Below are 19,244 nucleotides of genomic sequence, written 5' to 3'. Positions count from 1 at the left end.
AGTGCCAGGGACAAAGCTATAACAGTGTGAGGATGGAATGGGAAGTCAGAGACCACGGAAGTGGACCAGGAATCTGTTACCATCTTGGTCAGTGAGCACACGTGTTCGAGAACAAGTGTCCTGCAAAGGCGAAGTGTGGGCTATGGGAAGAATGAGGGGCAAATGAACACAAACCCTTTACAGCTTCTGGAAAATGCTCTAAATATCCTAGTCTTGCCAACAGTGGGAAAGCAAATCCAGCTGCATGTTAAGAGAGGTGTATAATTCACATGCACCATTCTATTCTAAAGATGGATTTCAGAAAAATCTGATCTCTAACAAATGTCCATAAATTAATGCCAAAAATAGTTCCTTATCACCTAAAAGTAATGAAAGTGGCAGAGACACCACACGCACAAACCCCACGATACCTTAGTTTGGGTGTGGCAGACTTAGCATTGCGACCAGTGGAATAAGTTACGTTCGCTGAGCTCACACTTTACATGCCAGAACAAACAGGTGTTTCACTTGTGTACTCTTCAACAAGAATTTTGAAAGTGAACACTGTTTTAAACTGAAATGGTTTTGCTCCTTAAATAATCATTCCAATAAGAGGAACTCTCAATTTTTTTTTCACTCTCCATACACGTGATGCACTTCCATGAACAAATCCAGTGCACAGGTTACAAAAGGATGAAATGTACAGGCTACAAAAACATAAAACACAACACCTGTGACTTCCAAAATCTTAGCCTCTCTGTGCCTCAGGCTCTTTACCTGTAATACACAAATAGCAACAGAACCTGCCTCCTGGGGTTGTTACAAAGAATAAGTCAGTTAATACACATAGAGCACTTAGAACTGGGCCTGGTGCATGCTAAGGTCTGTGTAAGTTTTCACCATCATTGCTGTTACTGTTATCTTTAGTTTTATCAGCAACAGTAGCAGACGAAAAAGCAGGATGCCCAAGGGCTAAGAGCATGGGTTTTGGAGACTGGGTTTGCATCCTGCCTCTTCCACTTATGAGCTGTGTGTCTTTGGCGAAGTAGGTATCCCCCTCTGTACCTCAGTCTCTTCCTCTGTAATACGGAGTTAATAAGTGTCTACTTCGCTGTGAAGATCGAAGGATTTTACGTAGGTAAAATACACAGAGGACTGCTGGATACACAGTAAGAGAACTATCATGTTTGCAACAATTACTGTGACTGCACAATTACCACCACCAGACACCACCAGAGGTGCAGCTACTAACACACAAAAACACGGAACTCCCACTTCCTCAGTCTCAGGAAGCACTGAGGCAATACTTCAGATTGTGGGAATGACATTTTTTTAAAATTAATTTTTTTTTTAAAATTCTTGGCTGCATTGTGTCTTCGTTGCTGCGCATGGGCTTTCTCTAGTTGTGGGGAGCGGGGGCTGCTCTTCACTGTGGTGCGTGGGCTTCTCATTGTGGTGGCTTTTCTTGTTGCAGAGCATGGGCTCTAGGCGCGTGAGCTTCCATAGTTATGGCTCGTGGGCTCTACAGCGCAGGTTCAGTAGTTGTGATGCACGGGCTTAGTTGCCCTGCGGCATGTGGGATCTTCCTGGAGACCAGGGCTCGAACCCATGTCCCCTGCATTGGCAGGCAGATGCTTAACCACTGCGACACCAGGGAAGCCCAATGGGAATGACATTTATAGGGACAAACTAGGATGTTATCCTTTTTTCAAACATATTCCTTACTGGTCGTCACTAATTTTGATGTATCTCACACTAGTAATCAATGGCCACACAATATGTGTGGATGCTGTGGGTGACACACTTGGACTAGACGACCCTCCTGATCCCTTTGCCCCTCAATGCACCTACGTGCTCAGAGACAGGAGAGGCCATAACTGCACAGGCAGCAAAGGTAGGAAACCCTGTCTGATGTGAGCAAGCCTCCAAGCTGTTTACTGGTGGGTCTAAGCATAAACACTCAACAAAGGGGGTGTATACATGGTTGGCAATGGGCCGCCTTCTCACATTTGGCCTCAGGAAACATGAAAAGTCAACATTTACTTATTATCATGAGCAACACCATAGAGGTCACTTAGATCATTTAAATGGATTTGCTGTTAGTAAGGGCAGTCCAAAGTAAAACTAAAATAATTCTAAATTACTTATTTGACATGAACAGTATCTAGGTAAACAGCATAATTTTATGTAATAAAACTCCACAAGTTTGTACTCTGCAGGATTTAGGAGCAGACACGTGTGGATTCTTTTAGCTTCAACCTTGAATACACTGAAAGTGTCATAACATTCGTAAGACATGAAGTCATGAAGATTAAGTGCCACGCAGGTATTTACAGCCTCAAGTTTTGATGATGCATGAGGACATTTCTAGTGACCAGGGGCCCAGTATTACTGAGGCCGGACTCTCTGTTCTCTCACCGCTCATCTTGACACCGTCCTTTACTTAGAACTGAATTTTGCTTGCCTCTCACATCACATCCTCACCTTACTGTTCTCTGGTACAAAAAAAGAGGGAGGGGGCTTCCCTGGTGGCGCAGTGGTTGAGAATCTGCCTGCCAATGCAGGGGACACGGGTTTGAGCCCTGGTCTGGGAAGATCCCACATGCCACGGAGCAACTGGGCCCGTGAGCCACAATTACTGAGCCTGCGCGTCTGGAGCCTGTGCTCCGCAACAAGAGAGACCGCGATAGTGAGAGGCCCACGCACCGTGATGAAGAGTGGTCCCCACTTGCCACAACTAGAGAAAGCCCTCGCACAGAAATGAAGACCCAACAGAGCCATAAATAAATAAATAAATAAAATTTAAAAAAAAAAAAGGGAGGCTGACACTAGGGCAGCAAGTTTCATTTCAAATACCAATTCTGGTCACATAACAATGCGTACCTGAAGCATGTTCTTCAAAAGGATTTTGAAGGGTCAAAACCGAATTCAACAGGTTAGGTTAGATAACCTTTTCTTTATTGAAGTATAGTTGATGTACAAATTATGTAAGTTACAGGTGTACAATATGGTGATAAACAATTTTTAAAGGTTATAGTCAATTTATAGTTACTATAAAATATTGTCTATATTCTGTGTTATAAAATATATTCTTGTAGCTTATTTTATACATAATAGTTTGTACCAACCACTCGCCCACCCTTATTCTGCCCCTCCCCCTTCCCTCTTCTCACTGGTAACCACTAGTTTGTTTCTATAACTGTGAGTCCCCTTTTTTTTTTTAAGGTCTTCTGTTTCTTTATTTATGTTTGGCTGTGTTGGGTCTTCGTTGCTGCACACGGGCTTTCTCTAGTTGTGGCGAGTGGTGGCTACTCTTTGTTGTGGTGCACGGGCTTCTCATTGCAGTGGCTTCTCTTGTTGTGGAGCATGGGCTCTAGGCGCATGGGCTTCAGTACTTGCAGCATGCGGGTTCAGTAGTTGTGGCTCACGGGCTCTAGAGCGCAGGCTCAGTAGTTGTGGCACACAGGCTTAGTTGCTCTGCAGCATGTGGGATTTTCCTGGACCAGGGATCGAACCCATGTCCCCTGCATTGGCAGGTGGATTCTTTACCACTGCACCACCAGGGAAGTCCCTGCTTTTTAAAAATTACATTCACTAGTTTATAGTATTTTATAGTTTCCACATGTAAGTGATATCATACAGTATTTGTCTTTCTGTATGACTTTTTTTCACTCTGCATAATACCCCCCAATTCCATCCATGTTGTTGCAAATGGAAAAATTTCATTCTTTCTTATGGCTGAGTAGGATTGCATTCATCTTCTTTATCCATTCATCTGTTGATGGGACATTTAGGTTACTTCCATATCTTGATAATTGTAGATAATGTTGCTATGAATATTGATGAGCATGTATCTTTTCAAATTTGTGTTTTTGTTTTCTTTTTTTCAGATATATACCCAGGAGTGGAATTGCTGGATCCTACGGTAGTTCTAGTTTTAGTTTTTTGAGAAACCTCTATACTGTTTTCCACAGTGTGCACCAATTTACATTCCCACCAACAGTGAATGAGAGTTCCCTTTTCTCCACATTCTTGCCAACATCTGTTGTTTGTGTTCTTTTTGACGACAGCCATTTTGACAGGTGTGAGATGATATCTCATTGTGGTTTTGATTTGCATTTCCCTGATGATTAGCGATGTTGAGCATCTTTTCATGTGCCTATTGGCCATCTGTATGTCCTCTTTGGAAAAATGTCTGTCCAGGTCTTCTGCTCACTTTTTAATCAGGTGGTTTGCTTTCTTTGATGTTGAGTTGTATGAGCTGTTTATATAATTTTTAAAAATAAATAAATTTATTTATTTATTTTTGACTGTGTTGGGTCTTCGTTGTTGTGTGCAGGCTTTCTCTAGTTGCGGCGAGCAGGGGCTACTCTTCATTGCGGTGCGTGGGCTTCTCATTGTGGTGACTCGTTGTAGAGCACAGGCTCTAGGCACATGGGCTTCAGTAGCTGTGGCATGTGAGCTCAGTAGTTGTGGCTCCTGGGCTCTAGAGCACAGGCTCAGTAGTTGTGGCACACGGGCTTAGTTGCTTGCAGCACATGGGATCTTCCCGGACCAGGGCTCGAACCTGTGTCCCCTGCATTGGCAAGTGGATTCTTAACCACTGTACCACCAGGGAAGTCCCTGTTAATATACTTTGGATATTAACCCCTTACTGGTCATATCATTTGCAAATGTTTTCTCCCATACTGTAAGATGTCTTTTCATTTTATCAATAGTTTCCTTTGTTGTGCAAAAGCTTTTAAGTTTAATTAGGTCCCATTTGTTTATTTTTGCTTTTATTTCCTTTGCTTTAGGAGACAGATCCAAAAAACATATTGCTACAGTTTATGTCAGAGTGTTCTGCCTATGTTTTCCTCTAGGAGTGTTACGGTTTCTGTTCTTACATATAGGCCTTTAACTGATTTTGAATTTATTTCTGTAGATGGTGTTAGAGAATGCTCTTAATTTCATTCTTTTATATGTAGCTGTCTAGTTTTCCCAGCACCAGTTATTGAAGAGACTGTCTTTTCTCTATTGTATATTCTTTCCTCCTTTGTTGTAGATTAATTGACCATACGTGCACGGGTTTATTTCTGGGCTTTCTATCCTGTGCCATTGATCTATATTTCTGTTTCTGTGCCAGTACCATTCTGATTTGAATACCGTAGCTTTGTAGTATAGTCTGAAGTCAGGGAGCATGATTCCTCCAGCTCTGTTCTTCTTTCTCAAGATTGTTTTGGCTATTTGGGGTCTTTTGTGTTTCCATACAAATTTTAAAATTATTTGCCCTAGTTCTGTGAAAAATGCCTTTGGTATTTTGATAGGGATTGCACTGAATCTGTAGATTGACTTGAATAGTATGGTCACTTTAACAATGTTAATTCTTCCAATCTAAGAATCTGGTATATCTTTCCACCTATTTGTGTTGTCTTCAATTTCTTTCATTAGTGTCATTGGACATATGGTTTCAGACATGTTCCTGTATTACTGAGAACTTGAATTTTCTTTTTTAAAATTAATTAATTAATTAATTTACTTATCTATTTTTGGCTGTGTTGGGTCTTCGTTGCTGTGGGTGGGCTTTCTCTAGTTGTGGTGGGCTGGGGCTACTCTTCACTGCAGTGCACAGGCTTCTCATTGTGGTGGTTTCTCTTGTTGCAGAGCACAGGCTTTAGGCACACGGACTTCAGCAGTTGTGGCACGTGGGCACAGCAGTTGCGGTTCACGGGCTCTAGAGCATAGGCTCAGTAGTTGGGGTGCATGGGGCTTAATTGCTCCACGGCACATGGGATCTTCCCACGCCAGGGCTCAAACCCGTGTCCCCTGCATTGGCAGGCGGATTCTTAACCACTGGGCCACCAGGGAAATCCCAAGAACTTGAATTTTCTGCACTATATCAAACTCAAGAACACCAGCAGTCATTCTCAAAATAGTACCTGCTGGCAGCTGCCAACCTTATGGTCTCAAGGTTTCCCCTTGTAACTAAGCAACCATTTCAGAGCCCATGGGTCCTTGCTTAACAAACACCCTTACTTCTTGCCCCTCCAATCCTAATTCTTAAACAAATCACATAATTTTGCAGTATTTGCCCGTATAAGCCTTCCCTATTTTGTAGTCCAGCAAAACACAACTGAAGTGCTTCTTGACATTTTGTCTTCCAGACTATAGCCCTCAGTTTGGCTCAAATAAAACTGTTTTCTGTTCCTATTGTAAATTGTTTATTGCTTATTTACACTGACATAAATAATATATTTTCCTGTTTGCATTTTCAGTGTTCTGATGGAACTGGTATTCATTTTAAAATCATAATAAAAAATATTTTTTAAAAGCTATTGGTTGCATTTGAATTGAGTTTATAACATCATTTTTTCTTTCCTTGAACAAAAATAAATAAAATCAGAAATTTACAATGATAAATACAATTGTTACAAACAAATATAAGTCAATACAAACAAGTTTAAGGACTGATTTTTCCTAAATATGTCTGGATACAAACATTATTTCAACATCTGTGAAAGATATAGGTAATGAATTTTAAACACTTTCAAGTCAAATACTGAAGGTGGGGGAGGGTATAGGATTCAGGGAGGAATGTGCGTGAGAACATTCTTGCCCAGTTCTAGGCAATTAATTACTCCATGCTCAGTGCACACAGAGTTGAGTCATGTGGCGAGTGGACCTAAGAAAGGCACTGGAACAGAAGCCATCACTTGGCATCCAGAGAAGCTGCTACAAGTTTTGACAGCCAAAATATTTTAAAACAATACTCTTTTCAAAGGGGAAAGATAGAAATATTGGTACCTTGTCTAGCATTGTGAATGAAAGTATTGGTAGTCATCCTTTTGGGAGGCTACTAATAATGTTCATATCAAATAATTTAAGCTCTTTTGCTCAAACCAGCAATTGATCTGTGGTGAGACTAGTAGCTAATGAGTCTCTGGCACTAGTATTATAGCTTAGCAGATGGTTCTTAACTAATACTCTGGGGTGATGCTAAGAGAGAAAATAGGGTTCTATTTCTGGATATGTTGAATAGCTTTCTTAGAACAATTTTACTTTGATTAAAATTAATGGTTTTAAAGCTAAATGTCTAAAAGGAGTAAACAACTCTGCTGCTTGTTCTGCTTGTTTTTGGAAAATAGTATTAACCACATAAGGTGATCTGTGGGATTGGAGTGAAGGTTTTACCCTACATTAGTTTTATTAATGCATAATGTGGAAGATGTGGAGAACATCTTGACATGGAAAAGAATGAATAAGTTAAATTTTATCGTACAGTGCTTTCCTAAATAAATTTATTTGGTTATCGTGTTCTTATATTCTGGAGAAGAAAAATTCCTTAAATAATAAATTCATGACTAGGTAGAACTTAAAACTACTAAGGGAAACAAAATGTAGTTAGCCATCTGTGCTCATGGTTTTTTAAAATCTAAGTTAACTTTAATGGTGCTGTACACCATCCGAAGAAAATGCCCTTATGTCGTCCTGCCTTCTTAGAGCTTGCTTGCTTTATTTTGCTTATACTTAATAAAAACTGTCTCAAATGTTAAAAAGAAAAAAAAAGAGAAGCTGCTAACGGCCAGGAGAGAACAAAAGCTACCTGTCACTGAGCTCGGACAGTCAGGGGAGCAGCAAGGAGCTGCTGAAATCTTGGGAACACGTACAGACACCAAACACAGCGGATGCTCTTACAAAATGCTAAAATGAGGTTCGGTTGTCTGAGCCATAACGCATTATTTCTTGGTCTTTCTTTTGAAATGAAAATTAAGTCTAGAAGCAGAGGCAGAAACAGTGACAGAGCCAGAAGATGAGTGACCAAATGGTTATAACTTATCTGTCTTTATCAAACTAGTCACACTCTTTATTCTATTTTTCCTTATTATAAATAACTAATATTTTTGGATACTTATTATATGGAAAATATTGTGAAAACTCTCTAAATATATCATATCATTTTCTAAGTCTTCTTAAAAAAACTTGCTTCTGAAAAAAAAATGTGGACAGGCTACTTGAATATTCTGAAATGAATTACTTAATTTGATCACGTGAAAGGAATCATTATTAGGCTACATTTATCAAAGTGAACATTATTTTAAGGTAATTATATCCAAAATAATACCTCTCAAAAAAAATTTCTCTTTTTAGCTCTGTCTTGTGAGAATCTGACATTTTCATGACCTCATGTAACCATAGTGAGAAAGCATGTAGATACGAAACGTGAATGAGAAAACATTCCAAAGGGAAGCACCAACCAAAGTCAACATAAATCCCCTGTTCATGAGATCACCATTCCACCTGTTTATAAAATCATGGGTAAACTATGAAATCCTGCTTTGCAAGACTGGAGTGATGAAAGTGTTAAGTATTTTCCAGAAACCCCAGAAATGCCCAGCACCACATGAGGGGTGGGGGGAGAGAGAAAAGAAGAAGGAGGAGGAGAAGGAGAAGAAAGAAGAACAAGAACAAGAACAAGGAGAAGGAGAATTTCATAAGCAAACCAAGATACCTGGCTAAATTTTGAAGTATGATAAATACTACACATGAATGGTTTGCGTTTTGTATTGCTTTAAGAAATCATACTTAGATAATAGTAATGTAGCATTACACAATTGTAACATAGTTTTAATTGTTATTTATTTAAAAACAGGCAGTCATTCTTGGGCTCTATCCATGAGCACCCATATTTGATGCTCTCAGGGGAGCATCTAAACGGCAGGACTTCACCCCTCCTTGACAGTGACGATTGTATCTGTGGTACCCACAGCACCTAGCAAAGGCCTTTCATGCATCAGGTCCATAATAAATGTTAAATATTTAGGAACTACGGGCAAATTATATAATGTTACTATGTTGATTTAAATCCATATAAATGCATCTGTGACCAGAATATAACAACTCCATAAATCTGATTACAGATAAGTATCTTTAGATAAACATTTCAACACTGGAATAGAATCTCTTAAAAAGTTTTATCATCTTTTGGTTTCTGGGGTAACCAAGCCTCTTCTCATATAGTGATACAACATGAAATGAAAATCTCACATAAATTTACTCCATCCCTGTCCGTACTTAAAGAGTTAGAAAGATGCCTAAATCGACAGCTGAGGTGTTCTCAACTTCACAGCAAGAAGAAACCTCATGAAAAGAAAGTAAAAGGGATGAGTGAAATAGGTGAAGGGGATTAAGGGGTACAAACTGGGAGTTGTGAATAAGTCACAAGGATGTAAGGTACAGCATAGGGAATAAAGTCAATAATACTGTAATAACTTTGGTACATAATAGATGAAGATATGTTGTTGTACACATGAAACTAATATAATATTGTAAGCCAATTGTACTTCATTAAAAAAGGCAGGGGAAGGGGATGAAAGGGAATTTATCTACAAAAAAAAAACCTGTAAACTACTTGCTTTTGTGCATTTCTTTAAATTTACCATTTTGAAGAATTTCAAACTCTCTTCAAAATGATTTGATATAAGGCTTTTCAACTAACAAAAAAGCATTACACATGCACGTGTTTTTTGACCAAATATGTGAAAAAAGATGTTTTCTTCCCAGGAAAGTTTACATGCCACAAAATCTCAGTCAAGTATAGCAAGGGTGGGTAGGAGGGAATATGTATCTTTTAACAACGACATGATAAATGTACAAATGTTCTTGGCTATAAAGTGAAAGCAAGACAGTCAGATCTGCCCCTGATGAAAGAGGCTGCTATTCAAATAACCAAGATGCTATTTCAATAACTAAATTTCTAATACACATAACTTTGTAAACAACAAAAGAATAAGATTATTGGTAAAATTTTTCTTTTGCCACACACACAAAAAAATGTTTACATGGATGTAAAAGATTTTACTTTCTTTAACAACACTGAAAAGTGTGTCCTCATTAAAAAAGCATAAATAACAACCATGAGTTTCTTTAACATTGCAAGTTACCTCTCAGGTCTTTCTTGAGTTTTCTGAGGTCTTTTTGAAAGTCTTCAAACTTCATCTGCGAGGCCTGAAAGAGGTCCTGGGGTTCGGGCAGTGGAAACACACACTGTTCCTTCCCAGCATCCTGATCAGCATGAAGCACAGAACGTTTAAATGAATGAGGACTGAGCAACAGCAGCAATGACAAAACGAAGACAAACACGGCCAAATCGCTCAACAATGAGGAATAGCAAGATGTGACTCTATGTGAAAACTGTCTCACCTCATCAAAATTGCGAAGATAGTAGGATACGATATATGACAAAAGGCTTCTGCTATTGTCCTAGGCAGAGAGACCAAAGTGAGTAGAAATATATTTTTTAAATTATTAAATATACAATGTTAAATTAAATTCACTCCAGTAAATCCACACATGTAGATGAGAATATTTGGGATGAAAGGTGAAGTTCTCTGTTTCTTCTTACTTTACCGGTCCAGCCGGTCTTGTTTTCCCCACTGTTCCCACCTAAGCCCCACGTGGAAGCACAGCTGTTTCAGGGTGGGGTCTCAGATGTATCCACCTTTCTGTTTTCACCCTCCTCGACCAGACAATTAGTTCATTAATTTTATGTTTTATTATTGAAAGGTATAACTACTATCTAAACTGAAATGACTAAATATCGCCAGCATTTCTGCATGGTTGGACCAACAGGGACCACTCCAACAGGAAGTCTGATTGAGGCTTGTTAGTATGTAGATTAAGAAATTTTAAGTTAAGTATTATTTCAACTAAGCTGGAGCTTTAAAAATGCAAATGCATATTATAAATTACGTCAGCAACTGAGATTTAGGAATTAATATCCATGCAGCTATAAATAATGTAATATATGTAGTTCTAAAGAAAAAAAAATGTTTCATATCTAAAAATCTTCAAAGAAGAGCTTTCCACCTTCTTTCTGGCATATTTAGAGGAATTAATTTTTAATTTTTTTTTCATTGCTCAAAATTCATATTAGATAATCTGAATGTGTGAAACCAAATACATATTTTAAAAATACACCCTGGGCTTCCCTGGTGGCGCAGTGGTTGAGAGTCCGCCTGCCGATGCAGGGGACACGGGTTCGTGCCCCGGTCCGGGAGGATCCCGCATGCCGCGGAGCGGCTGGGCCCGTGAGCCATGGCCGCTGGGCCTGCGCGAGCCGAGCCTGTGCTCCGCAGCGGGAGAGGCCGCAACGGTGAGAGGCCCGCGGACCGCAAAAAAAAAAAAAAAAAAAAAAAAAAAAAAAAAAAAGTTAACTTAAAAATACACCCTATAATACAAACTTTGTTTTCTGGAATGTTCAATCTAACCATGATTTTTCCCCCACTGATAATAAAAGAACAACATCCCTTTATAATCAAGTTTGACATGACATGATAATGTATCTATTAGACTCCCCATATATATTTCTATATACATATATTACACAGAAATATCTAGCTATAATAATAAAAGTAATACATTTATTAGAAACAGGAGTGCTTGTAAAATGATTTAAGCACCTGACTTCCTTTGTCTTTCCTAACTTGCAAATCAGTGAAATGATCAGCAATACCTGAATCAATTAACAAAACACATTAAATGCCTGCTGACAGGCGTGCTGAGCAGAAGTTAATTCTGACTGATGCAAGGAACAGCTCCATCTATGCAGGTCTATATAAATATATAGATATAGTTATCTTCATTTTATACAGAAAAAAACAAATAGACTTTGCATATAGCTCTTGTGAGAATGCAAGTAAAATTATTTTTAAAAAACTTGCTTCTTGATTATTTTTTCCAGATTATTCCTTAATTATTTAAATTAATGAAATTTAACTTATAGGAGGATTGAATAAGATATATCAATCAATACAAAAAAAACCCTTATTCATATATAATTATGATCATCAGAATCTATTTCAGATTCATTTTGATAAGTAACATTATATTGATGCTATTTGTATTCCAATGTTATTTACAAAAACTACTTGTTTCAGTCCAACAATCAGCTGTAAGAACTATTCAAAAACTACCATGTGTTTAGAAAAAAACCTTTTGTTTTTGAATAAATGATTTATCATGTTGACATATTGGAGGTTCCTATGAAAATGTATATCATACAAATAAAACAGCATTTGAAGAAATATAACCATAAAAATCACAAAAAATATATGCTGTTGGTGTTCCAAGCAAGGACTATGTTTTTCCCAATTATGGAAAAGCACACTGTCCGGCATTTCATAGAAGTCCGATGAAGGAATGTTAAATGAACACATGAGTGGATATGAATGAATAAACCAGTGAGTTGTTGACTGGCAAAAGAAAGCAAAATAAGTATCTCCCTTCTATCAGGGAGATTATTGCCTTATCTAGGAGGGCCAATTCTCTGTAATTTCATTTTTATAGGCCAATTGTTCACTTAAACTCAATATTTTAAAAACATTTCCTTCATCATATAGTTCTTTGTGAAGACTCTTTTATCAGAGAAACAGAATTCTATTATTTTCTAAGTTTACAATGTCAGGCTTTAACTCTGACCACTGTGGTGGTTTCCCTGATGTTATATTTCTACTGACACTCTCATAATCTCTTAGATGTTAATTTTAAACAAACACAACTACAGAAGTAGAATAAAAAATAATAATTAGGTTTGCAAAAGGGCTTAGATGTTCCCATATATACCAGTATCAAGGAGAGGATGATATAGAGAAAAACAGGATCATCTTTTAAATTTTATTTATTAACTACTTTCACTTGTCTTTGTTTTGTTTTTAAAAACATGGGCCTGTTGGCCTCCATTGCTTAACATGGAGAGAAGAAAGGGATGGATACACTGTCTAATTTATAGAAATAAACTAGTCCTCAGATCCAACAGGATAAATATTAGCGAACATGGGGAAGATAATAAAAAGTCATTTTTTTTTTTTTTTTTTTTTGCGGTACGCGGGCCTCTCACTGCTGTGGCCTCTCCCGTTGCGGAGCACAGGCTCTGGACGCGCAGGCTCAGCGGCCATGGCTCACGGGCCCAGCCGCTCCGCGGCACGCGGGATCCTCCCGGACCGGGGCACGAACCCGTGTCCTCTGCATCGGCAGGCGGACTCCCAACCACTGCGCCACCAGGGAAGCCCAAAAGTAATTATTTTTATTTTAAAATATTGCCTTCTCAATTATTCATTAGACACAGGATTCAAAATTACTCACTTTAGGAAACATTATTCTTCTCTAGATCACAAATATATGGTGGCCACTACTTTTGTCTAGCATAGAACACAAAGGAAATTTTTACCTTGGGACATAAATATTTATCACACTGGTTTACAGACAAACTTATTACTCAATAAGATGCCCAGTCCTCAGTGTGCTACATTCACCCACCCAAAATACTTACACTGCTTTTGACGTCTTTCAGCTTTGGGAGGATGTCTAACCCGAAACCATCTGCCTGTCCCCGAGTCTTATTTCCACCATTCATGTAGTTGCCAAGGGCAAGAACCAAACCCAAAACTTGCATGACCCCTGAGCCATTTTTTAATGTCTGTAAAACAGGATAAAGAAGAATCTCTCACTCACAGTCTTGTCTGAATTACCTTAAGTCAGTGGCAGATATTCATATTATACTAATAATTTGGGGTCACATCCAAACTTCATCAGTGCTCATTTTAGTATATTTAAGAGCAGTGTCTCCAAAGATAACTTAGAAAAAGTTGCACCACCCACAAGCATGCAGGTTGTGCTTCTGTAGCTGAGACGTACCAGCCTAGGTCATTTCTGTGATGTAACTGCATGGTAAACAAATATGGCTGTGATATGAGAACCACCACAAAATAATATCACTGCCATCGGCCTAACTGTACCTGCCTCTGTGCAATGCAAATTTTTGGCATAAGGTGTAACTACCAAAACGTAGTTATAAAGTTTAATTTCCAAATTTAGATTTATCCCTGAAAGGTTCACACTCACTTCTTCCAAAACACACAGTTTAAGTTGAATTTGTACATCACTTCCTCTGAAAATGTGTCTTTCATGACATCTTACTACTTTTCAAAATGATTTACCATAGCCAGAAAGAATGGTGCTATTTTGACAATTTGTTTTAAATGTTAATATTGGTAATTTCTGCCAAGCCTCTGTTCTTTGTTTTCAGAAGAATATTTATCTTCTGTCGAGTCATAGAGCTGTTCCTGAAGCATTTGGTTTGAATCACTAACAATTTGTTGAGGGGCCCTCCCCAAAATGGAGAAAAATAAAGAAAATGTCTTCATGTGGCTTTTGGCTGGCAGTCTGATGGAGGAGAGGCCCGTGACAAGGGAATATTGTGCTTTAGCAAAAGCAGGGGGACAGGAGCCTCCGTGGGTGGACGCCCAGTGACCGTGCCCCAGCAGCGCTGTCCCGGGTCCACTCGCCCTCCTGCACATTTGCTTTGACCTTGATCCTCAGTCATCATACATTCTCTTTGGTGGGACCGCTATCCTTCAAATTTTATGAGTACTTATGGTAAATAAAAGAAAACTCGTTTGAAATACGAACATGACTAAACACAATTAAGGATCAGAACCCAAGCGACAGCCCCTGATGGACCAGCACCCACCTCACACAACTTCTGTAGCAGCTCCAGTTTGCGCCGAATTGAGCAAATGCTTTCTGAAAATGTGGACTGAAACAGGATGCAAAAGACTCGCTCTGAAAAGTTGGGGATTAGTGACAGTTCGTAAAGGAACCTAAGGAAATAAAGCCAAGTTAAGAGGAAAAAGATGATACACATAAACACGTTCATCCTCACATCATTCATGATACTGATGCACAGAAGGTACTTCATTTTCTGAATGGAAAGAGCCCCCCATGGCCTGGATGCCGCCCGCGGGGCCGAAGCCCTGCTTACTGCTCAGGTTTGTCCAGAGACTTGGTGTTTTCCTTGTCTTTGGAGGACCGGCCATGTTTTTCAATTTTTTCCAGTTCATCTGACTGTGCTCTCTGGAACAACAAAAGCCAAGTGGTTTTTAGATAATGATGATCTTAAGTACAGAAAAACTCTCTATATTTTCATATTTCTTAGCATCTGTTTGCAGTAAAGATCATCTCCAAATCTTCCAAATGTTATTGTCTGTTAGTGACATGCAAAATATTTATTCCAGCATGTTTTAAAACAACACAGTTTCCCTCTCTTGTTTTTTAGCCGTTTATAATACCCTCTAGAATGCAAGAAATTAACTTTAAAGTGCCATTTCTCATTCAGAAATTAATCAAGTTAAATTTGGAAGTAATTTGATCCTAAAGCTGTTAAAGATTTTTAAAGGGAAAAAGTACCTATTTAACTACTGCAATCATTGTTTAGATCTGTTTTGGGGAAAGAACAGTACAACTGAATTATTAAGTCATGGAACAAAAATAAAAGATTTTGATTCTTCTGAATTTTCTTTTTGATACAAAAATGGCTCTAGGCTTTTCTTTCTAGGTGTCTTCTTTCACCTTTTAAAATCTCAAGCTAAAAATGTTTTGTTCTAAGTGTGTTTCTTTATAGGTGGGATCCTGTGCATTTTAACATAAGGTAGAAGATTTTATAGGCTTCAAGAAACACAAACTTACTCTTTGTGAAGAATTTAGATGATTTGATATTCAGTCTTGTCTCTGTAATTCACAAAGATGTTTCAAAACAGCCAAAATACTACATTGTCTAAGTGCATTAACAAGTTTGAGTAGACCACCTTATCTTGGGTTTGAGTCTAGTCCTCCGATATTAAAATTCCTTCAACCATTATTTGTTGTTTACACAGAAAAGCAGCTCAGCCATAAACTGCTGTAGATGACAGAACCTGATCAATTTCTAGAGACTACAGATTTCCTCTAAACAAAGAATGTTCTGTTTTCAATTCACTGATTGTTCTGAAATGCAGGTTTTTCTATAGATGGGATTAACTAGCAAAGACTAGTTTCTCCAAGGAAGCTTCTTTTAGCATGGAAAGACTTGATGACAGATCGGTAGATCTTCTGAGGGTTTGATCAATTTTGCTTTCGGAATGTAATGTGACAAAAAGGATACTGAGAAGTAAAGGTACGATGTCCACCACAAAGCCTGCCTTGCCCACCTTGACCCCATTATAACCAGTCTCTCTCTAGAACAGCACGGAAACTTGTGTTCACTCTGTGTTGTGCTACACGTACCACAGTGTCTCACTGGTGATGCACACACATGCCTACAAGCTTCTGGAGGAGGAAGGCCATGTCTTGCTATGGTCCTAGTGACGGGTATGGTTCACTACTGTATGGTCAGCCCTCAGTATCGTGGGTTCCGCATTTGTGGATTCAACCAAATGCAGATCCAAAACATGTGGGGAAAATTCCATAAAGTTCCAAACAGCAAACTTGGATTCACTGTGCTGCATCAACGTTTTTACACAGCACTTACACAGCATCATAAGTAATCGAGTGATTTAAAGCATACGGGAGGGTGTGTGGGGTTATAAGCAAGTACTGCACAACTTCATTTAAGGGACTTGAACGTCTGCGGATTTTGGTACCAAGCCCCCGCAGATACCGAGGGGTGACTGTGCAGTTAGCAGTAATTTCTTTTAAACATTGAAAAATTAAATCAGTAACTGAATATGAAAATACAAGGCCTCCAATTCTGGGGAGAAGAGGGAGGTAAAAGGACGAAATCTAATGACAGGACACTTGAAATAAGAACTACTGAGGACATGATGATATAATGCCAACTGCTCAGCATCATCCTGAGAGTACAATGAGAATCCTTATGAGGTAATTTGAATCCAAAATAGATACCTATGCCTGCATGAGACAGAATGAGTCATTTCAAATGCTAGGACACAAATAGGTAGATAAAGAAATAAGAAAGCTATGCCCAGCAAAAGTACATATGACTTCACTCACCTGTACGTCCATTCCTCACAACTCTTTTGGGTACCCATCATTCATCTCTTACGCAGGAATACTTATGTGTGTAAAGGTACAAGAAGTAGGACTAAAACATCGTAGGTTTTTAAGCAACATTTATCAAATCTACAAATTCTGCTATTCATCAGTACACCAAGACCAACTGCTTCTTCTTGCCCATCAGCTTTCTCCTTGCAAAACATGTGGGATCCAGCAAAAGTCAGTTATTTTCTACCTGTTAAGGCCCCAAATTCTTACTCTTATCAGCAACCATCAACTATGTCAAACTATTGACTACAAATCTGTACCAGAACTCAGAGGTCACCTCGATAATTCTGGCTTTGTTTGACCCCCAAAATGAAGTTAGTCTCAAGGGTTCTTCTCTGGTCCACCAGTTAGAAGTAATCACCAGGGTCAGGCTTTAAAAAGGATGAATTTTAGGGATTTATTCATCCACCAATTCAATCAAAGACGGACTGTTTACCAGGCACTACACCAGACACTGGAGATAAAAATATATACGCTGGGCTTCAGATTCAAGGAAAATCCCACCACATGACACATCATGCTGCTCATAACACCACTCTTATTTGCTCAACCCTGCTACAGCAATCTTCCACTGCTTTTTTGTTGGGTTTTTTTTTTTTTTGGAGGTACACAGGCCTCTCACTGTCGTGGCCTCTCCCATTGCGGAGCACAGGCTCCGGACACGCAGGCCCAGCAGCCATGGCTCACGGGCCCAGCCACTCCGCGGCATGTGGGATCCTCCGGGACCGGGGCACGAACCTGCGTCCCCTACATCGGCAGGCGGACTCTCAACCACTGCGCCACCAGGGAATCCCCCCCACTGCTTTTTAAAACTATACATAACCCTTTATAAGAAGGGGATGCCAGTGACCACTCTACCATACCAGTGGTGATAAGAGTTATCTATCGAAATAGGTTCATTTTTCCTTATGGCCAAAGACACACGGGCAAAGTAACTACACACTCACATACCAATGAACAACATAAAGGAATTTCCAAGTTCCCAACATTCAAGTAGCAAGGCTTCCCTCTCCCAGTCTCACAAGACCAGATCATTTCAGTCTCCAGCACAGGGACTGTCTTTTGGTTACTACCTTCCTTTACTTACTGCACACTCCCCCTTCCCACTCCCACCCCGATTACCTGCAGGTTTGTACCAGAATTTCCTTTTCTCAAGAGTTCCTGTTTGCCTAAAAATGAAATAGATCTATTGCTGCTAAGTTGGAGGCTTTCACCAGTTACCAAAGATTCATGGCACCCAACACCCAGACACAATCCTCACTCAACCGCTGGCCAGAACTGACCTGGATTCCTGGCTGCCAGCCCCAGATTTCACCAGGTATTTTGACCTCCACGGCCCTAAACCCACATGCCCTGCAACTGAAGTCTGCTCTTCCAACTCCTGAGAAAAACCGTAGCTCCCAGAGAGGATGGGGCTGGGGTGCAGGGGGTGCAGGGGGAGAGGAGGCTGTTGAGAGGGATAATGTGCTTTCCTGATGCCGAGTCTATTGCTGGCATTCAGCCAGTGTTTCTCAAGCGGGGTTCCAGGGAACACTGACTTGGGTCCTGAGATTCATTAAGCATTGCTGTGTGAGGACTTTCTCCGGAGGTCCAGTGGTTAGGACTCCGCGCTTCCACTGCAGGGGGCGTGGGTGGGGTTCAACCCCTGGTCGGGGAACTGGGATCCCACATGCCACATGGTGCAGCCAAAAAAAAAAAAAAAAAATGCTGTATGGTACACGCTAAATAAATACTCTCAGAAGTTATGTTGTTGAAAAAACTATTTCATTTTAACAGTGATCCTCATACCTAATTGATCATAAAACGTATGTGTGTGAGAGAGAAACAGAGAGAACAAGATAGAAACGTTCCCAAGGAGCCGGTGTTCCAAGGGATGCAGGTGGGAACACGGTGTAGGCCAGACTGTCACCAGTCCCCGTTCGGTTTCTACCATTTTCTCAGTGTTTCTAGTCTACGTCTCATCGCTAAATCTTGGCCTCAGCCCTCGCCCTCATGTCTGCCTCCGGATGGGCTCCCGCTGGTCACAGCATCACACCCCCTGTCCCTGGAGCCACGACAGCCGTCCTCAGTCCCCACCGCCAGGCCCGCGCTCCCACCCGCCCACACATGACAAAAGGCTTCAGCCCGCGTTTCCGAGACAGCCCGTTTTCCCCTGCGTATGTCCACACGAGCAACTGCTTCCCCAACATTTTCTCCTGCATAACTCAGAAGCACCTTGGACAAAAAAGTCTAAAAACAAACTCATGTTTTCTTCCCCAAAACACTTAGCAGTCCTGATGACAGCAAAGTGGAAACGAGTCACCCAGCCGGACGCCGATGAGTGGCCCAGCCTCAGAGCCGCTCTCCCCCACCACTCCCAATGCCGTCGTGCGGCCCAGGCCACCACCCTCCCGCCCGTTCTGCCTGCTGCC

At 40.1% G+C, this 19,244-nt stretch overlaps 1 protein-coding gene across 1 annotated transcript in view; it reads right to left on the bottom strand.

Annotated features, from left to right (window-relative positions):
- The window catches only part of FMN2 (formin 2), a 312,599-nt gene that overhangs the window by 73,412 nt on the left and 219,943 nt on the right, over nt 1-19,244 (bottom strand). The window contains exons 12-16 of the mRNA XM_007471613.1: nt 14,777-14,868; nt 14,486-14,615; nt 13,286-13,432; nt 10,159-10,218; nt 9,900-10,020 (exon numbers count right to left, since the gene is read on the bottom strand). Coding sequence (XP_007471675.1) covers nt 9,900-10,020; nt 10,159-10,218; nt 13,286-13,432; nt 14,486-14,615; nt 14,777-14,868 — 550 coding nt within the window. The remainder of the gene's footprint in view (nt 1-9,899; nt 10,021-10,158; nt 10,219-13,285; nt 13,433-14,485; nt 14,616-14,776; nt 14,869-19,244) is intronic.

Source organism: Lipotes vexillifer, unplaced genomic scaffold, assembly GCF_000442215.2.
Source record: "Lipotes vexillifer unplaced genomic scaffold, Lipotes_vexillifer_v1.1 scaffold733, whole genome shotgun sequence".
Taxonomy (NCBI): domain Eukaryota; kingdom Metazoa; phylum Chordata; class Mammalia; order Artiodactyla; family Lipotidae; genus Lipotes; species Lipotes vexillifer.
The sequence above is the reverse complement of the archived record's forward strand: the minus strand, read 5'-3'. Positions and strand labels throughout refer to the sequence as shown.